Source organism: Schistocerca americana, chromosome 6, assembly GCF_021461395.2.
Source record: "Schistocerca americana isolate TAMUIC-IGC-003095 chromosome 6, iqSchAmer2.1, whole genome shotgun sequence".
Taxonomy (NCBI): Eukaryota; Metazoa; Arthropoda; class Insecta; order Orthoptera; family Acrididae; genus Schistocerca; species Schistocerca americana.
In genome coordinates, this window is record NC_060124.1 from 480,873,715 (window position 1) to 480,893,056 (window position 19,342).

General features: G+C 43.7%; 1 protein-coding gene across 1 annotated transcript in view; it reads right to left on the reverse strand.

Moving 5' to 3' along the window:
• Positions 1–16,098, reverse strand: part of LOC124619569 (programmed cell death protein 2) — a 42,196-nt gene extending 26,098 nt beyond the window's left edge. Inside the window, exons 1-3 of the mRNA XM_047146058.1 lie at positions 15,900–16,098; positions 13,713–14,280; positions 13,467–13,631 (exon numbers count right to left, since the gene is read on the reverse strand). Of these exons, the coding sequence (XP_047002014.1) occupies positions 13,467–13,631; positions 13,713–14,241 (694 nt within the window). The 5' untranslated portion in view covers positions 14,242–14,280; positions 15,900–16,098. The remainder of the gene's footprint in view (positions 1–13,466; positions 13,632–13,712; positions 14,281–15,899) is intronic.
• Between the last annotated feature and the right edge of the window lie 3,244 nt (positions 16,099–19,342).

Sequence of the window (19,342 nt, forward strand, 5' to 3'; positions counted from 1 at the left end):
CAGACCTGAAAATTGTTCATCATTAGAACAGCAGCTTGAAATTTTGCCAAATAAGTTCTGGGCAGAAGGACTATACCTAGGACAAAAAAGAAGCTGAATCTTTGACATCTCAAAATGTTTTGAAGCAGTGCATGTGTTCACATTCCGGGAAATCAGCTGGCAAAGTTGGGACGGATGTAGTACTTAGTGTGCATTGGTAGGATACTGTGAAGAATCAAAGGTACACAGGATTTTTTAACCAATTTGCAGAAGAATCATAAAAAACAGGGATGATGTTCTTTATGAAGATACTTCTAAACAGTGTAAAAAAAACTGAGTTACATGAACCAAGTTGATTGTACAGCTTGAGACTACTACATCAAGTTACAGGCCCAGCTCAATGAATACTAGCTGCATTGAGGTATCTAGTCCAGATGATGCAAATGATAATGAGCAACTGCAACAACACAAGCCAGTACAAAAGTCAAGAATTTCAAAGCAAAAAATCTGTATAACTTGAGTACTTGCCCATCTAAACAGTCAGCTGACTCTGAACCTTGGTCACTGGAAGAAGCAATGATGTGAGACAACACTGAAAATTGGCTGAAGGCAACAAAATCCCAAGCTGCAATCCCACAAAGGGAACCACACTTGCGACTCTCCCTGTTTCCCTTCGAGCAAGAAACCAACAAAAGCAAAACGCATCTTTAAAACTAAGAAAGATCTGAAAGGCTGCATTTTATATAATAGAGCAGGGCCAATAATAAAAGGTCATCCTTAGAAACAAAGCCTTAACTATGATGAAATGTGTGTTCCAGATACAGGGTACAACTCATTAATGTATTTTATTTGCTATGGCTTATGAACATGACCTAGACACTGATCACCTAGCTGTTGTCACAGCTTTCTTACACAGTGACTTAAATGAAGGCATCTATGTGAAAGCTTCGGAAGTAGCACCAGTTATGAAGACAGTGACAGATACTGGTATTAGAAGACTAAAAATGGCAGTATATGGATTGAAGGAACATGGCCACTGTTGAAATCTGAAATTAGCCAGAAAACTGTTGAACATAGACATTTTAATAAGTGCTGTTTGTGTGAATGGTATAGTTATTCTTAGTCACAATCAATAAAAGAAAAATATCTTCAAGAAGAAACAAGTTAATAATTCAAACTGAGTGACTCTGATAATCCACTAACTGTTTAGGTATCTGATTACTAGGAACTACAATGGATGTTTTCTGTGGATAGATCTGACAAACTGTGTGGGTTAAGTTCTCAACAAATTCAATAAGAACGACTTTAACGCAATCTCTGTGATTGCTCATTAGTCCAAAAAAAGAAGAAGACCAAGAAGCTATGAAAGATCATAACCTGTCATCAAGTGACAGGAAGCTTCTTTTCTGCTCAATTACGTACAAGTCCTGGCCTATCTTTTGATATCCCCAAGGTACCAAGAACATGAAGCTAGTGCTTTCTAAAATGGAGGACTACCACATAATATGTCACTCTGATAGGTTGGGCCAGACAGTCCAAGGGCAGAAAGTTGACAGCTGGGTATCTGTTTAAACATGAAGGAGTGGGAGGATTCTGAAACACAAAGGGACAGCCAACTCTAGCTTTAGGTGCAACTGAGGCAGAATATATGCCCCGACCACAGTGGGTCAAGAGGTTCCATGGCTTCAAAGATTAGACAGCTTGAAATACCTCTGAACCCCATGGAGGATCACACCAAATTACTGTGTGACGAGTCAGCAACTGACGTGTTAGTTGGTTGGTTTAAAAGAGGGGGGAAGGGACCAAACAGCTAGGTCATCGGTCCCTTGTTCCGAATAAAACAATGTCACAAGGGTGAGAATACAACAAGCAAGACTGACAACACAAACTGGAGAGAAAGGAAAAACCACAAGAATGTTGGAAGGGCAACAAACATTTAAATGGAAAAAAGGGGAGAAGAAAACCACAGAAACGCAAGAAACACGTAGAAGAGATTAAAACAACAAAGCAGATTACATGGCTGGCTGACCATGAGAATAAAAAGGAGAAGCCAGCCACTCTGCAACACATTAAAACCTCCACCCTAAAAGCACTGGGGTGGCGGACACAGAGGGACAAAGGACATGTGTTACAATTTAGATCAAATGATGATAAAACCCACCCTCACGAATAAAATGTAAAACGAAATCAGCCGAAGAGGCATTGTCAGATAAAATTGGCAGCAATGAGTCCGGTAACTGAAGATTTCGACGCAGGGCAGTCAAAGTGGGACAGTGCACCGGAATATGGGCCACTACAACCGGGCGCTGCATCAACACTGAGGCAGGTCTTCAGAGTGCAGGAGGTAGCCGTGGGTCGCCCGAGTGTGGCCACTGTGGAGCCAGCAGATAACCACAGAGTCTCTGCGAGAGGCCTGCATGGAGAACTGCCACACATTCGTAGTCTCCTTAATGGTGATGTAAAAACAAATGCAGGTCAGTTATTGGAATGCTCATCTCCATAAGCAGTTTCCGTGTAACCTGTTTGGCCAGCCTGTCAGCAAGTTCGTTGCCTGGGATTCCAGTGTGTCCTGGGGTCCACACAAACACTACTGCACCAGGGCTTACATGGACTCCTGGATGGTCGCTATCAATGAACGATGCGGGTAACACTGGTCGATAGCTTGTAGACTGCTCAAGGAGTCAGTACACAGAAGAAACAACTCCCCAGGGTATCAACGGATATGCTCAAGAGCACGAGATATAGCCACCAGCTCTGCAGTGAAAACACTGCAGTCATCAGGCAAGGAATGCTGTTCAATATGTCCTCCATGGACATACGCAAAGCCGATGTGACCATCAGCCATTGAGCCGACGGTGTTAATCACTTCATGGCCTCGGTACACATCAAGAATAGAGATGAAGTGACAGCGGAGAGCCACGGGGTGAACTGAGTCCTTTGGGCCATGTGAAAGGTCCAGGTGAAGCAGCGGGCTAGGTGTACACCATGGAGGTGTACGCAGTTGGACTTCGAGTATAAGTGGTAAAGGCAAGGACTCCAGTTCAGATAGAAGGGATCAGACGCAAACTGCAATTGTAAGCTCTGACCTGGGCCGCTGAAGTGGGAGATGCAGCGCCGTGGGTGGGAAAAGGAGATCGTAATTTGGATGCGCAGGAGAACTATGAATGTGTGCAACGTAATTGGTGAGCAGCTGAGCATGCCTGACCTGCAATGGAGGAACTCCAACTTCCGCAAGGACGCTGGTCACCGGACTCGGCCTAAAAGCTCCCGTTGCTAGTCGAACACCACAGTGGTGCACTGGGTTGAGTAAACGCAATGATGAGGGCGCTGCCAAACCATAAACCAGACTCCCAGAGTGAAGGTGGTATTGAACAAGGGCTGCAGTTGGTGTTGCTCAGGCAGCGGAGGGCATTGAGGTGGTGCCAGCACATCCACTTAAGCTGATGAAGGTGAGGAAGCCAAGTCAAATGGGCATCAAAAACCAGTCCTAAAACTCGATACGTCTCCACTACAATGAGGGAATCATCAGTAAAGTAAAGTTCTCGTTCCTGATGAACGGAATGATGCCGACAGAAGTGGCTCCCAAAACTGAAAGCTGTAGGCTAGAGCCCATGACTGTGCCTTGTGGGTGGCTCCCTGTAAGTGCCGCTCAGCAACACCAGTGCTGGTGGAGCAGTACGAAATGCAGAAGTCGTCTGCATACAGACAGGGTGAGATGGACAGCCCTACAGCTGCTGCTAGACCATTAATGGCCACTAAAAATAGAGATACGCTCAATACAGAGCCCTATGGGACCCCATTCTCCTGGATATGGGGGTACTATGGGAGGCACCAACTTGGACATGGAAAATATGAAGCGACAGGAAATTCTAGATAAAAATCGGGAGCGGGCCTCGGATATCCCACTCGTATAATGTGCTACGGATATGTTATCACCAGGTGGTGTCATACGCTTTTTGTAAATTAAAAACGACAGCAACAAGGTATTGGCATCTGGAAAAGGCTGTTCGGATGGCAGGCTTGAGGGCACAAGATCATCAGTCGTAGAGCGGCCCAGGCGGAAGCCGCCCTGGCATGGAGCCAGTAGGCCACGTGACTCCATGACCCAACCTAAATGCCGACACACCTTACATTCCGGCAGCTTACAAAGAATGTCGGTGAGGCTGATGGGCCAATAGTTATCCACATCAAGTGGGTTTTTGGGTTTGAGCAATGGTATGATGGTGCTCTCCCGCCAGTGTGATGGAAAAACGCCATCGCACCAGATCCAGTTGAAGGTCACGAGGAGATGTCGCTTGTAGTCAGACAAGAGATGATTAATCATCTGACTGTGGATCCGATGAGGCCCAGGAGCTGTGTCAGGGCAATGTGCAAGGGCACTGAGGAGGTCCCACTCTGTAAATGGGGCATTATAGGGTTCACTGTTGTGTGTAGTGAACAAGAGGACTTTCTCTTCCATCCGCTGTCTGAGAGTGCGAAAGGCTAGGGGGTAATTCTGCAACGCAGAGGCGCGAGCATAGTGCTCAGCAAAGTGCTCGGCAATCACGTTTGCTTTCGTAGATAACATGCCATTTACGTTAACACCAGGAACACCTTTGGGGTCTGACACCCAAAAACTTGTTTGATCTTTGCCCAGTCTTGGGAAGGTGACGTATGGCACCCAATGGTCGACACATACCTCTTCCAACACTCCTGTTTCCACCTTTTGATAAGCTGGCGAACGTGGGCATGGAGCCATTTAAAGGATATGAGGTGCTCCATGGAAGGGTGCTGCTTATGCCGCTGTAGAGCTCGCCGACACTCCTCAATTGCCTCAGCGACTTCCAGTGACCACCAAGGGACTGTCTTTCACCGGGGGCACCCTAAAGAATGAAGGATAGCGCTTTCCGCCACAGGAACGATCGTTGTAGTTTCCTGCTCAACCACCACATCAATGTTACCATGTGGGGGAGATTCAACAGTGACAGCAGAGGTGAAAGTTTCCCAGTCTGCCTTGTTTAAAGCCCATATGGGCAAGCATCTGTGGGCCTGATGCTGAGGCAATGACAGGAAGATAGGGAATTGGTCACTACCATACAGGTCGTCATGTGCTCTCCAGTGGATAGATGGGAGAAGGCCAGGACTGCAAACCAAGAGATCAATGGCCGAATATGTGCCATGTGCCATACTGAAATGTGTGGCGGCCCCAGTATTTAAGAGGCACAGGTCGAGTTGTGACAGTAAATTTTTGACATATCTACCTCGGCCAGTATGAACTGTGCCACCCCACAAGGGGTTCTGAGTGTTAAAATCTCCAAAAAGTAGGAAAGGTTTAGAGAGATGATCAATCAGTGCAGCCAACGCGTTCAAGGTTACTGCATCATCTGGAGGAAGATATACATTGCAGATAGTCATTTCCTGCGTCATCCATATCTTGACAGCCACAGCTTCAAGAGGGGTTTGAAGGGGCACAGGTTCACTGCATACTCAGTTCAGGACATAGACACAAACTCCACCTGACACACTATTATAGTTGCTACGGTTCCTGTAATATCCCTTATAGCCACGGTGGGGAGGGGTCCGCATTGCCAGGAACCAGGTTTCCTGGAGGGCAATGAAGAAAGCATGTGAAAAGCTTAACAGTTGCCATAGCTCAGCCAGGTGGTGGAAAAACTGCTGCAATTCCACTGGAGGATGACGTTACTGTGAGGCCGGGAAGGCATGAAGCACGCAAGAAGGCAGGTTATGCCTCAGGGTCACCTGCTGCCATTGATTATTTGTAGCCATTTCTATGGTGGATGAGGCATCAGTGAGATCCAGGTCTGCAGGGGACACTAAGATCTCCACTGCATCCTCAAGTGCAAAACTGATAGGGAGTGGTGGTTTTGGGGCCACAAGAAGGTCCTGTTTCTTAGCAGACTACTACTTAGTTTGCTTGCTCTCTCATTTCTCTTTAGGGGCTTGCTGGGAAGATTTCTCCAAAGCAACTTCAGGCACGGAGGAAGACCATGAAGCTCTTCGTCCAGCAGCTTTTGGCTCCTTGAGCCACTGGCGAGTGTCTGCCATGGCATTAGTGGAGACCTTGGAAGAGAGGGCCCCAAGGGACCCCTTCCGCACAAGAGGAGCCAGAGGAAGCTGTTGCTTCTCTGGCAGGGGGGAGGGGACCGATATTCCCTGCATTTGGAGGGACCTTGCTCCCAAAGTAGGTGCTTTGGGAGCAACAGAGGAAGATTTGCCCCCTACCACCAAGGGGCAGATGTATTCTGGTGGCCCGGAGGGACCACTGTTTGTGGCACAGAGTAAGGAACCACAGGCACTTGGGATGGCGACGGTGTTGGTGATGTAGCTGCAGCGTATGTTGACGCCAACCGAATGGGGTGTCATCTTTCGAATTTACGTTTAGCCTCTGTGTAAGTCAACAGGTCCAGGGTCTTATACTCCATAATTTTCTGCTCCTTTGGGAGTACTGGGCAGTCTGGCAAGCAGGGGACGTGGTGCTCTCCACAGCTGATGCAAGTGGGAGGTGGCGCACATGGAGTATCTGGTTGCAGTAGATGTTCGTAGTCTCGACATGTGGTGCTGGAAGTGCAGTGGGTAGACATTTGCCCAAACTTCCAGCACTTAAAGCACTGCATAGGGGGAGGGATGTATGGTATAAAATCACAGCGGTAAACCATCACCTTGACATTTTCAGGCAATGAATCACCCTCAAAGGCCAAGATGAAGGCACCGGTAGCAACCCTGTTGTCTCTGGGTCCCCAGTAGACCTGCCAGATGAAATGAACACCCTGCCATTCTAAATTGGCGAGGAGCTCGTTGTCAGACTGTTCGAGGTGGTCACAATGGAAAATAATCCCCTGGACCTTGTTGAGGCTTTTATGGGGAGTGACAGAAACAGGTATATTACCCAGCTTGTCAGAGGCGAGTAATGCTCGGGATTGGGCTGGGGATGCTGTCTGAATCAAGACCGCGCCATTTCGCATCTTGGACAGCACTGTCACTTCTTCAAACTTATCCTCAAGGTGTTCAACGAAAAATTGAGGCTTTGTCAGTAGAAAAAAAAGAGTCCCCATCAGTTCTGCTACAGACTAAAAACCGAGGCAAATATGGCTCTCTCCATTCTGTAGCTCTACATACCTCTCATTGTGTAGCAAGGGAGGGAAACGATTTAGGGTCATACCTGTCAGCATTGTATTCTATCTTGCCCTTCTTAGAGGCTGCTGGTGCCGTACGATCACCAGCAAGATACGACTTAGTCCACTTCACTGCGGGTCATCCGCACTGATGCCACCCACTCTGATTAGGGGCTCTCCCCACAGGCGCCACCCAGCCACAGCAAAGGCCAACTGGCATGATGGCCGTTGCCAAGAGTCCTGATGCTCCAAGACAGGCATCTACTCCTCGGCATACATGGGGAGTTTACAGCTCAGGCATCAGCAGTGCAATCCCTGTGTTGTCAGGGGGCTACCACCAAATGGGTACATGATAGCCCTACCACAACAGACTGGCTACCATGCTGAATATTGGGTGCAGAGAAATCCAATATTGTCATGGGGGCAAAAGAGGACAGGAGACAACGGAAGAAGATGACATACCCCGGAAAGTGTCCTCATACAATTAGTTGACTCGCAGATGGAGATGCAAAGCCATGACAAGAGATTCAGGAGTTCGAATCTAAGGGCATTCGTGCACCACGTAAGGCCTCCTTCCCCATATGGCCCGCACTTCTGTAGAATTTTGAAAGTGGCAGGTCAAACCATAGAATGGGACCTGAACTCAAAGGGCCAAAAAGTGTGAGACTCCTTTTAGTCACCTCTTATGACAGGCAGGAATATCTCGGGCCTATTCTAACCCCCGAACCCACAGGGGGAAACTGACTTATATAAGGTTATTTGCTACAATAGTTGAACAAAAAATACAGGCATAAAGCACCACTTTACACTTTATATGAGAGACAATAGTCACCCCAGGTGACTGGAGACAGAATGCTGACAGGCATGACGATCAAACCTCAGGCAATGTCTCATCATCCTCTCCTGCAAAAAGATTTTGGACTACATCCCCCTGCCCCACCTGGAATGATTCCATTGGGGGTCGTTTGTTAAAGTATCTTTCGCTTGCTAGAAGGAAGTATGGATACTTCGAGTTTTAACTTCTTGTATCAGAAGTTCACGATTACAGTTCTATCTCGTTACAATGTGTGTTCAATGTGCAATCAAAACTACAATGTGCATTCAAATCAAATAATACTTATAAATGACTTAACACAGATTGCTTACAAAACAGTCCTAGATTAAACCTTTTGCTAAAATGTATGCGACCCTAACCAAGCAATATTAAACACACCATCACAAATAACAGCAGCACAAAGATTTCTTACACCCACAGAAGAGGGTTATGGAAATGCTCAAAGACTAGAATAGGCAGATGTTGAAGGTAGACGTCAACAATCCAGCAAAACTCAGGGTTGCCACAAGTTTTGTCAAGTGAAATATCCTGATATTTTTCTGATTTCCACACAAGTTTTAGCATTTTTCTTCCCAAATTATGAGAGTTCAAGGGTAAGTTAAGACGTAAGTTGACAATCTGTCTTAGCAGCTACAGTACAAGAAACAACAGTGCAAACAAGGAAATATCTTAGAAAGCTTGCAAGCAGATGCATTTCCTGATGAGAGCAAAAACTTAAGTACTAACATCAACATCATTTGTGATGAACTGTTTTTCGATGGAGAAAGCAAGCCAACTGGTACATGTGTTTCATTAAGACCACTAATGTTATTTTATTTTAATAAAACGAAACACATTTGGTGACAAAAATATGCAATTCCTTAGCGTCAAAAAGACGGGTTTAAAATACCTTCACTGATTTAAGAAATAACCTCAGAAAAAAAGCAGGCCTCTTGAAAGAAGTTTATAAGTTGGGGAAAAATTGTGTAAACCAACACTGTAGGTGACTGCCACTAAAATGTTGGTTCTACTATGTTCATTATATCTACTATTTTTCAGGTTTTGTGTGATTTTTCTTTTGAAAAATATATGTCACATAGCGTAGAAACCACCAGCGACTGACAACTTTCTTCTTCTTATAATCTACACTTTCTAACATATAAGCTATTTTTGAAGTGCCAAAATGTACTGAACAAATAAAATTTCTATAAAACGCCACACTGTGCAACATACTTGCAGTGAGAGTCACAATCACTGAAATCCAGCACCCATGGCCTATAGCCTGCTCAGGAGCACCGCAGTCGTTGGTCCGTGGATAAACCACGCAAATCCGCTGCATTATGCCGCACACAAACAGACCCGACCTGCGGGCAGATCAGTGAGACTACATCTGACGAGCAGGTCCTGCTCATTAGTGGGAACTGAATGGCTTCAGATCAGGGCCAATCCATTACAGATACCCACAGAAATGATCTGTGGTTTTGGCCTGTCACAGAAATCCAGTCATGTGGCCAGCTATTCACAAGCCACAGACAGCATGTTGATGAAGTATGACCACAGTGATCAATCCGTGTAACAGATGACTTGTTCAAATACTCTGAGAATCAATAATAATGAGGATAGGTAGCAACTCACCATAAAGATGATTGCCGAGCCACAGGCAGGCATGTAGAAAAGACAATCAACTCTCACAACTAAAATTCCAGCCAGTTTTTGTCAGAAAACGAGAGCAGACACACAGTTACACAATCACTCAGACACAACTCATGCACACATGGCCACTGTCTTCAGCTGCTGTGTCAACATCTCTGAAAATCTGATCCAAAAAAACCATTCCTCATAACTACCTGCCTCTCGTCAGCAGCTGCTAGGTTAGTGGCAATAAGAGGCAGTAGCACTGACTACAAGCTGAGGGGACTGGCAGGAAAGGGAGAAGCAATAGTCATGAGGGAGTAGGGAAGTGGCGCACATACTCAGCTGCAACCAGCCAGCGACAATGAATGACACCGCAGTAAACAATTTCAGCTATTGAGACAAGGACGAGATTTTTCCAGCCCCCCCCCCCCCCCTCTCTCTCTCTCTCTCTCTCTCTCTCTCTCTCTCTCTCTCTCTCTCTCTCTCTCTCTCTCTATTCCCCCCCCCCCCCCCAAAAAATTTCCCTGACATGTTTAACTTCCAGACCTTGTGGCAACCCTGAAAACTGTACTTACAAATGTTCAAAAACTGGTATTAGGTGAGGAATCGAGAAATATACTATATCTCCCTACATATTGTTCCCACAGGAACCACAAAGACAAGCAAAGACAACACAACACTAATTACAGTGCACACAGACACATTTGAGCAGTAATTCTTCCCACACCCTACATGGAAACGGAATGGGAAGAAATCTTAAAACGTGGTACAATGACAGGGTCCCCTGCCTTACAGTGGTTTGCAAAGTATGGATGTATATATGTACCTCCAATCATCATCCGATATTTTAAAACAGCTTTGTTTTAATCAGCAAATTATTCTGTTACGTTTTAATTACAATTTGTTTGAAATGGTTTCCTTTTCCTCAACAGCAGCATACCTGCCATGACTTTAGCTTTAGTACCTTAATTAAATAATCACACTTGAATAAATTTTTGCTACATTTCCAATTTCTTGCCCAATGCAAATGTTTATTTCTAGTTTTGTATCTATTATCGCCTTACAACCACATGCAATTTTAAAGCAGTTAATGACTATTGCATTATCACATCTTGTAGAAATTCACAGTTGTTGCAGTAATGGCTAATGTATAACCTAATTTCTGTATCATACCTGAAACTTCCCACTTTTTGGCTTACTTTTACATTAAAAACTGCCACTATGATACTGTAATACGATCTGATGCCAGTTTTACCAGCTTCCATAACACTACATTGAGGTCTTCTACTTTCTCATCAAAATGTGAGCAAACCCGTGCACTCTTGAATGATTTCCATACAATGACTTGGTCATATTTTAAAGAGGTATTGATAATATTGCTTAGTGCAATAGACTGGTGATTAATTATTATGACTCTAATGGACTTAAATCTTATCCATCACTTTTATATAAGAACCCACTGCAAACGTCAGTTGCATTGCTTTGATAGAACAGTACTCTACAGCTTTTCAATTAATTGTTATAGATCTAAGAATCTATCATCAGGAGTAAAAAATTAAATAAATTTAAACTGAAAGTTATCACAAAATATCGTGGCAGTTACTTGGCTCTGTGGTAGATTATCATCTGCTAACCCTAACAGTTAAAAATTGCAGTGCATCAGTCAACTGAGGCTTCTGATCCCACCCATCTGCTTTGACCTGTGGCTGTGTGCGATGGTGCCCTGTGGTGGTGTAACGATTTCATTTGAACTTTTGTTTTGGTAGAGCGGAGTTGTTGGCAGTGTCTGTGACTGAAGGATTGAAATTGTTTTCCGTGAGTAATAAATTTTTCTGTGCGTTTGCATTTTCAATAGGTGTTATTGGTTTGCTGTTTGTGGTGCAGTAAGACATTTAATTTATTGGTGGCTGCTTTTGTTAGGTATGGATGTGACGATCCAGTTCAATAGCACAAGGTTGTGGGCAGAGATGGGGGAGGACACAATGTCTCTGTTTCTGCATATGTTTGGATTGATAGCAGAGATTGTCAAATTTAGTATCTACTGAAAAAATATGAGGTCGGCAAGAGTTCCGGCATCTCTGACCAGGGATGGGTACATGTGGCGGGGTCGAAAGGACAACCTCGCTCCATTACATGTGGTACCTGGTTCAAGAAATCTAGGTTGGCCACGAGATTGTTTTGATGACTTACTATTTTTGTTATTGGTCCTCTGGTGCACAACAGACTGGAGTGAGTGAGAGGACGGTGTTAGATTGGTTTTCTTTTTGTAGCGAAGTGTGTTCTCAGTATGTGAAGTATAGGGATAAGTTGGGTGTGCTGGGGGTGGTGGTTGAGATACACTAATCACAGCTTGGGAAGAGGAAATATGGGAGGGGTAAGTCTCTGGTTGTTTATGGGTGTGGGGGGTTGTTATATTTGGGGGGGGGGGGGGGGGGAGGGGTGGACTGATATTGTTTTCAGGGTTTGAGGGGGGGGGGGGTGTACTAAGAGGGAATTGGTGGGGTTAATTGAAGAGTATATTGAGGAGGGGAGTAGTGTAGTTTCAGATGCTTTTGGGGAAGAGGGGTTATGATCATATAGTTGTAAACCATAGTTTAGAGTTTAAAAATTACAAAACTGGGCATGACTAATACAATAGAGGGATTTTGGGGAGCGGTTAAATAACTGGTACAGAGTGGGAAGTGTCACTGTTCTAACCTGCAAGCTCATTTAGATGAGTACTGCTGGCAGGGGAGTGTTCTTGGGCGTTGTTGTATTTTTCTGAGGGCAGTGAGTAAGACGTATAGTTCAAGGGTGGTTAGTTGAGGGGGTTTGGTATGGGGGGAAGGGGGGGGGGTTGTGTGTAATGGTTGTGGATTTAGGTGAGCGGGTTGCAGGTGGGGGGGGGGGGGGGACATTTCATGATTATGTTGCAAAGGATCTTTTTTGTTGCAGTTGTTTTTGAACTGTAATATGTGATAGAGTTTTGTTTAGTTCGTGGCCTTTACTTGTTGGCAGATTTTTTTTTTTGGGGGGGGGGTTAAGTTTGGGAGAGGGAGCAGGGGCTGGAGTTGGTAGATTGTGGGTGGTTTGTGCTTTTCTTTGTGTGTGTGTGTGTGGTTTTTCTGTGGGTTATTGGGGTGACCAAACTAGTGTGTAGCTCGGGAATTTGTTGGTGGTACGTAGTTCCCCCCCCACCGCGAGTTGTGATGTTGTGTGGGAGTTTTGAGGTGCTGTGAGTTTTGTTTTATTTATCGAAGATGTAGGTGTTTGGTTTTTTGGCATCGTCAGCTGTGGTTGACCTACATAGCTGAAGGGAAGTTACAGATTCCTGTGGATTTTGTGGGTGTAGCGGAAAGTGGGAATTTTGTGCTGTGTTTCCTTTTTTTGTCGGGTTTGTGGCCGTCGTGCGCGTTTTTTATGTTTATATTTGCCTTGTCGCCACCCTAAAACCCATAGTTTCCTGCGCTTGCCACGTTAGTTGGATTATATTTTTGGAGGGAGATGTTACTGTCGTATTTATATGTATGTACGTTTTTGTTGTCGTGTTTATGTAGTGACGTCATAAGCGCCATATTGGAGACGCTGAGAATGGTCATTTCCGCCATACTGATGGCATCATGGGTCAAAGGAGATGGGTGGAATCGGACGCTTCTGTAATCCCGTTTTTGTGTTTTTCACTTATCTGGCGTGTTTCCAGCGACAGTCTCTTCGTCCTCCTCTTATGATATGTTGACACCCCCCCCCCCCCCTACACACACTGTTCTGCACACGACCCAACGGTTAGAAACGCTGTCTTCGTAGATGGCGAGAAAAGTATAGCAACAGAAAAAGACAGTAACGCATTAGGCGTACTGATAGTAATAAACACAAAAAAAGAAAAGCGTGTAACAATATATGACCGTCATATTATATTGGACATGAAACACTATTCCCAGGTTACTTGCCTTGGAAGGTGGCTTCAACTTTGTCAACTGAGGTAGGGGTCTCCTCTCCGTTCTCTTCGTCGCTGGGCGACGAACTACTTGAATCGGAAGAACCGGCCTCCACCCCCACCAATAACTCGAATTCTGGTAGTAACAATTCGCTCTTTGCAACTACTACGTTGTTTTCTGCATAAAAGAGTGTCCATTAACAATTTAATCTCTTTAGGAAACGAAGGATTGTTTTTTTTTTTCCAAATTACTACTTGCCTTCACATACTTCTTTGTGACCTGCTTTCCAATCCGAAACTTGGTGCTGCCTACTACAGTAATTAGCTTTCTTGCACTTTGCACAATGACTCGTACTTTTACACCCACATACGATGCACAGTTTACAGTATGTACTCGCACATATCTCTTTACACCAATTCTCTTCGTACACTGGTGGGTCATAGGGGTAAAAAGCATTTTTCCGTGGCAACTGACACCGAAAAACTTTGAGATTTACGTTGGTGTTATTTTCGCAACAGTCAGGACTCAAACATAAAAATATGAATATTGTACGATGAAAGCAATTTTCCTGCTCCTCAATAGGGGCGTACACTTGGCACAGAAAAATACAGGGATTCCCGCACTTCCGACACTTTAAATCTTCTGCATCTGGTATGTTAAAATCAAGCCAAGCAGGATATCCGCCAACTTTGCTCGGGAAGAATCTACTATCTAGTTTCCAACGATCAACACAAGTCTCAACATAACCTACGGACAATTCACACGAGTCTTCGCTGGAAGCTGACATCTTCACATTTCAAAGATTTTCCGCAGACGTCTGGAGATTAGAGTTGTGGCGATTCGTGAATGAGTCGTTCATTTGAACGACTCTAAATAAAGAATCGTAAGAATCGAATCGTGATACGGACGAATCGTCGTTCAAAAGAATCGTAAGAACGATAGCGTGTTTCCGAGTCGTGACAATTCCAAGTACCAACGATTCATCGATTCTTAGTACGCTATGCTTCGAAGGCAACTTCCCGAATCATGCCGGGTCGTGCCGAATGATTACGACCGCCAGATGACAGTCAAGTGGAGGTTGCGTGTGAACAAAGGAAGCTCGGAACGAACCAACGAAGTTCGTGGGTCGTAATATTACTCGTGAAAACCAAGCTGACATTTGGCGGTGGCTGACGGAAACGAGCGTAAAGGCATTTCCCATTGACTATCCCTATATAGTGCGCATACGCGGATTCGTGTCATCCTACGTTTTTCTGTGCTCTTTCCAATTCCACAGCACCTTATATTTCACAATAAAGCAACTGTCAGCCCTCACACACTGCAAATTTAGCTCAACTTTTGTTTCGCCAAAATACAAGGCATAGGTATTTTGCTTTTAATTTGTCTGAGAACTTGCTTCTGCCACTACTATTTATGTGAGAAGACGACATACTTCTAAAGTGTAGGATACAATCGTATACAGCGACATTACTTCACTGCTAATTTGCCAATTCTGTTAGTTCCACCAGTCCCGGCACTAAATGGCTGTCGCTCTAGACCAATATTACAGAGCCTATATAGAGAGAATGTAGGCACTCTAACCAATACCTTTCTTGGCGGATCGCCGTGTAATACCGTCTTTAAACAAAAGCTTTTTTATTAATAATTTCCAGTTCGAGTTTTCGAATGTTATCCTGTTCAGATTCATATTAAATTTTAGTGAAGTAATGTCGACGTATACGATTGAATCCTGTTGTTTAGAAGTATGTCGTCTTTTCACGTAAATAGTAGTGACAGCGGCAAGTTCTCCGACAAATTAAAAGCCAAATACCTATGCTTTGTATTTAGAAGAAATAAAAGTTAAGCTAAATTTGCTGTGTGGGAGGGCTGTCAGCTGCGTTATGAATTACAAGGGTGATGTGGAATTGGAAAGACATCTTAGCACAGAAAAACTTAGAATGATATGAGCCAAACCACGTCTGCCTCACTGCTAGATTTTATTATAAAACAGACGTCAGTAGTTAGGCGCGTTCAAGCCACACAACCAAACTGGCATACCACGTAATTTTGCACCACCTTCCGCACAAATCGACTCCTCTTTCCTGGCATACTGAAATAAAACAATAGATGCAATCAAATCAAACGTGACCTTTCAACAATTAAGGCATTACACGTATAAATCGAGAATCACACTTGTAACGTCATATGCATGTTTACTCATAAATAAACTATTTCTGGCATATCTTATCAGTTCGATTCTAACCCCATTGACAAGTTTAGACCTGTCCTGCCATCTGTGAGTAAGATGTAGAACTTTTTGCATTCAGTAAGAATCGTGCCATCGCAGACTAGAATGAATCGTGAAAGAACCGTGAACGAATCGTAGGAATCGATTCGCAATGTGAGATTGAATCGTAGGAATCGAATCGGGAAAAAGAATCGTGTTGCCCAACTCTACTGGAGATTGAGAACTAGCGTCTATGGGACTATCGAATGATCCGCCAGATGTCCCTAGGTTCGTTCGAGATACAGTTGCAATCCTTGGAACCACGCTAATGCGCTCGATGGAGGCATTCTCCCAGTTCCCGTGGTTCGTGACGGCGCGAAAGCTGTTCGAGTTGCGGCCAGTGGGCGGTTCCAACTAGTTTCGACTGATCAGAGGAAATTCTTCTTCCTAGCTCCAAAGCATTTCATAAACCTGCTCCAAAGAGACCATCCCTCGCATGAGCAGAGTTTTTTGTGTTCAGTCTCGTAGCATTCTCGTCGAAGGTTAACAGTTCTAGGTTCCTGCTAGCCTTGTAGAGGAACTGTATATTTGAAACTTGTGAAAATTTAATGCAGCCTTGTGCAATTTTATTCCCTTTAGGGATTTTTCTGTAGAAATGTGTTGCATATACAGAAGGGTCCAAAAAAAAGTATCCACTGTTCAAAAGTCCATAACTGGCAAACTAATTGACAGAGTTGTCTCATCTTTGGTAGTGTAATACCTGGGGTATCACAAGTAAAAGGATCTCATTATCCTTTAAACATACTTTCAAAATGAATAACTTTTTTCTCTTCCACACAAGGCTCCGATCACAATAGCCGATAATTGGGGGTCACACACCACAATCATTGCTATAAATGACACGCACACATTAAGTTGGCTCACTTTATAGAGGGGAAGTGGCATAGGTAGAAAGACGCATGCTATGCTGGTACACATATATTAGGGAAATGAAGCTGCATGCTAGATTCTTAACCAATGGACACATTGCGGCAATTGCCTACCAAATAAACCAATGATATTTTTTCTTCAAATCAGATAATTTCCGTCATTTGTAAACTTTAGGCATTTGTTACGTCGTCGTTTATTAACACTGATACTAATTATCTGCAAAGCATTGTCAAGCAGCAATAAAAGATGGGTAACCAAAATCAGTGAGGCAAGCGGATCAATTTTTTCATCATATGCATATAATCAAAATTTGTAAAAGAAAACAGGATCTTTATGAAGAAAGTGGTAATTAAGAAAGCATTCAGTTAACATTTTGTATCACTAGTTCTCCAGGAAGTGCCGATAACGAATGAAACACGACACCACTCACGTATTTTTTTATGCTTTGCACAATGCATTTCGAGAATTACTCGTCATCATGATCAAATATTTACATTAGTATTTTTGTGTTGTGCTGCCTGTCTTGCACTGTAGCCGTCTTTTAGTGGTTTTATGATACAGTCCCTTCTCTATTATGCAGAATACAAGACACAAACCAACACTCTTACTGATTGTTAAATTTCACAGTGTGTGTGTGTGTGTGTGTGTGTGTGTGTGTGTGTGTGTGTGTGTGTGTGTGCAGTACCATAACCTCGAAAAGATGACCCAATACAGCGCGAGAGAGGCACAACACACATACAAACAGCACACAAAATGTCCGCCCCCGGTAGCTGAGTGGATACCGAGCGACGCGGCGCAGTGGTTAGCACACTGGACTCGCATTCGGGAGGACGACGGTTCAATCCCGCGTCCGGCAATCCTGATTTAGGTTTTCCGTGATTTCCATATAGCTCCAGGCAAATACCGGGATGGTTCCTTTGAAAGGGCACGGCCGACTTCCTTCCCCGTCCTTCCCTAATCCGATGAGACCAATGACCTCGCTGTTTGGTCTCTTCCCCCAAACAACCCCAACCCCCGTAAGTCCAGGATGGCATGCCATGAAGGGAACCAAAACTGGGCGTAAAATGTAGTCACACTGCTTTGGGCATAACTTTTTACAGTTGCCCGTTAAGAACAATGGCTGCTAATTGGAAACAGGTGTTAGGAAAAATCAGAGGCAGCTTAATACTGCATGAAACGAGAGACTTAAATATCAAGCAAAGAATTAAACTAATAAACTGTGCAGTTCTTTCGAAAGCTGCATATGTCGCTCAGATTTTACCAACACCTCCAGACGTAGTGAAATCTATAATGAGCACAATCTGTCGATACATATGGAAAGGCCATATTTTTAGAGTAGCAGTAGGAACGACTACATCGAGACCCGAAAACGGAGGCCTAGGGCTGACAGACCTTCGGAGGAAAACACTGCCCTCTTCATTAAAAGAACGCTGAAACTTATAGAGACACAGCCGAACAGCGTAACTGCCGCTCTATTTGACCTTCTCGAACCCGGAAAAATGCAGCTGCCAGTAGATGTTCACAACATAAATTACAACCTGAAGCATATTAAGGATTTTTATGTAGAATTAAGCTACTTGACACGCATTTTATCAGACAAAAATAAGAGGACAAGTAAATATATAGTAGAGAACTTACGATCACGCGAAAACCAAAATAAAATGGAGCTGAAGTATCCCAAGAAAAACTGGGAAAAAATATGGACAAATATAAATAACAAAACACTGACTACGGAAGTGCAAGCGTCATGGTACAGAGTTGTCAACAACATTATTAGTACCAATGAAAAACTGTATTCAATAGGACTACAAACAACCAATGTGTGCCAAAAATGTCACAATTTGGACTCCTTAAAGCATCGCTTCATCTGTAATGGATACAAGAATATTTGGAATGAGATTGTATTGCAAGTCGCTTTTCTCAAACGGACCGATGGAAGAGAAATCACATTAAACGATATACTCTTCCCAGAAGAAATTTCCTTTCCACCACAAAAACACAATGTCATCTTGTGGCTATTCGGATTTTGTTAGTTATGTTGTTAACAACAAAGGCAATGATAATCTACAAGAATATCGAGAATATATGAAAGACAAATACTTCAAAATATACTGGAACAAAGACCATAAAAAGAAGTTCGGAAATATGATGCAAATTTTGTTTCAGAAACAAGGCATTGGTTAATATCTAAATTATATGAAATCGACCAAACAAGATAGACTGCCAAAGTAGGGGATTGCTGTTGAGGGTGAAGTACAGTGGGGACTTCGTGTGCCCCGGGACTGATACGGTAGCCGTGAAGGCCTCAACAGAACTCCAAAAAAGCATGTTTTCCCAAGAAATAACAGGAGTCATGCCACAGCACAAGAATAGTAAGGTAAAACTATTCTCATGCAAAAGACGCGCATCACTGAAGAAGTTTAATTTCCAATCTTACTTTTTATTTTTGCTTCTCTCTCACTTTTGTTTAAATTCTAATGGAAGAATATATTGCGTTCCGTTAATGCAGTCAATAGTATTATAGAGAGAGTTATTTTCACCGTAATCAATTCGGATTACAATTTACAATTTTCTAACATTGTCTTCAAGATGCAATTAAGTTTCGTAACCCATTAAAAACAAAGCAAAAAAAAGTGGGGCATTGAAGCTCGCCGAAGAAGGCGCATGAAGGAGAGCGAATGGAAGGGCTAGAAGGGGAGATGGGAGGCCCTAAAAAAAGAAAAGAAAAAAATATATAAAAAAAGGAAAAAAA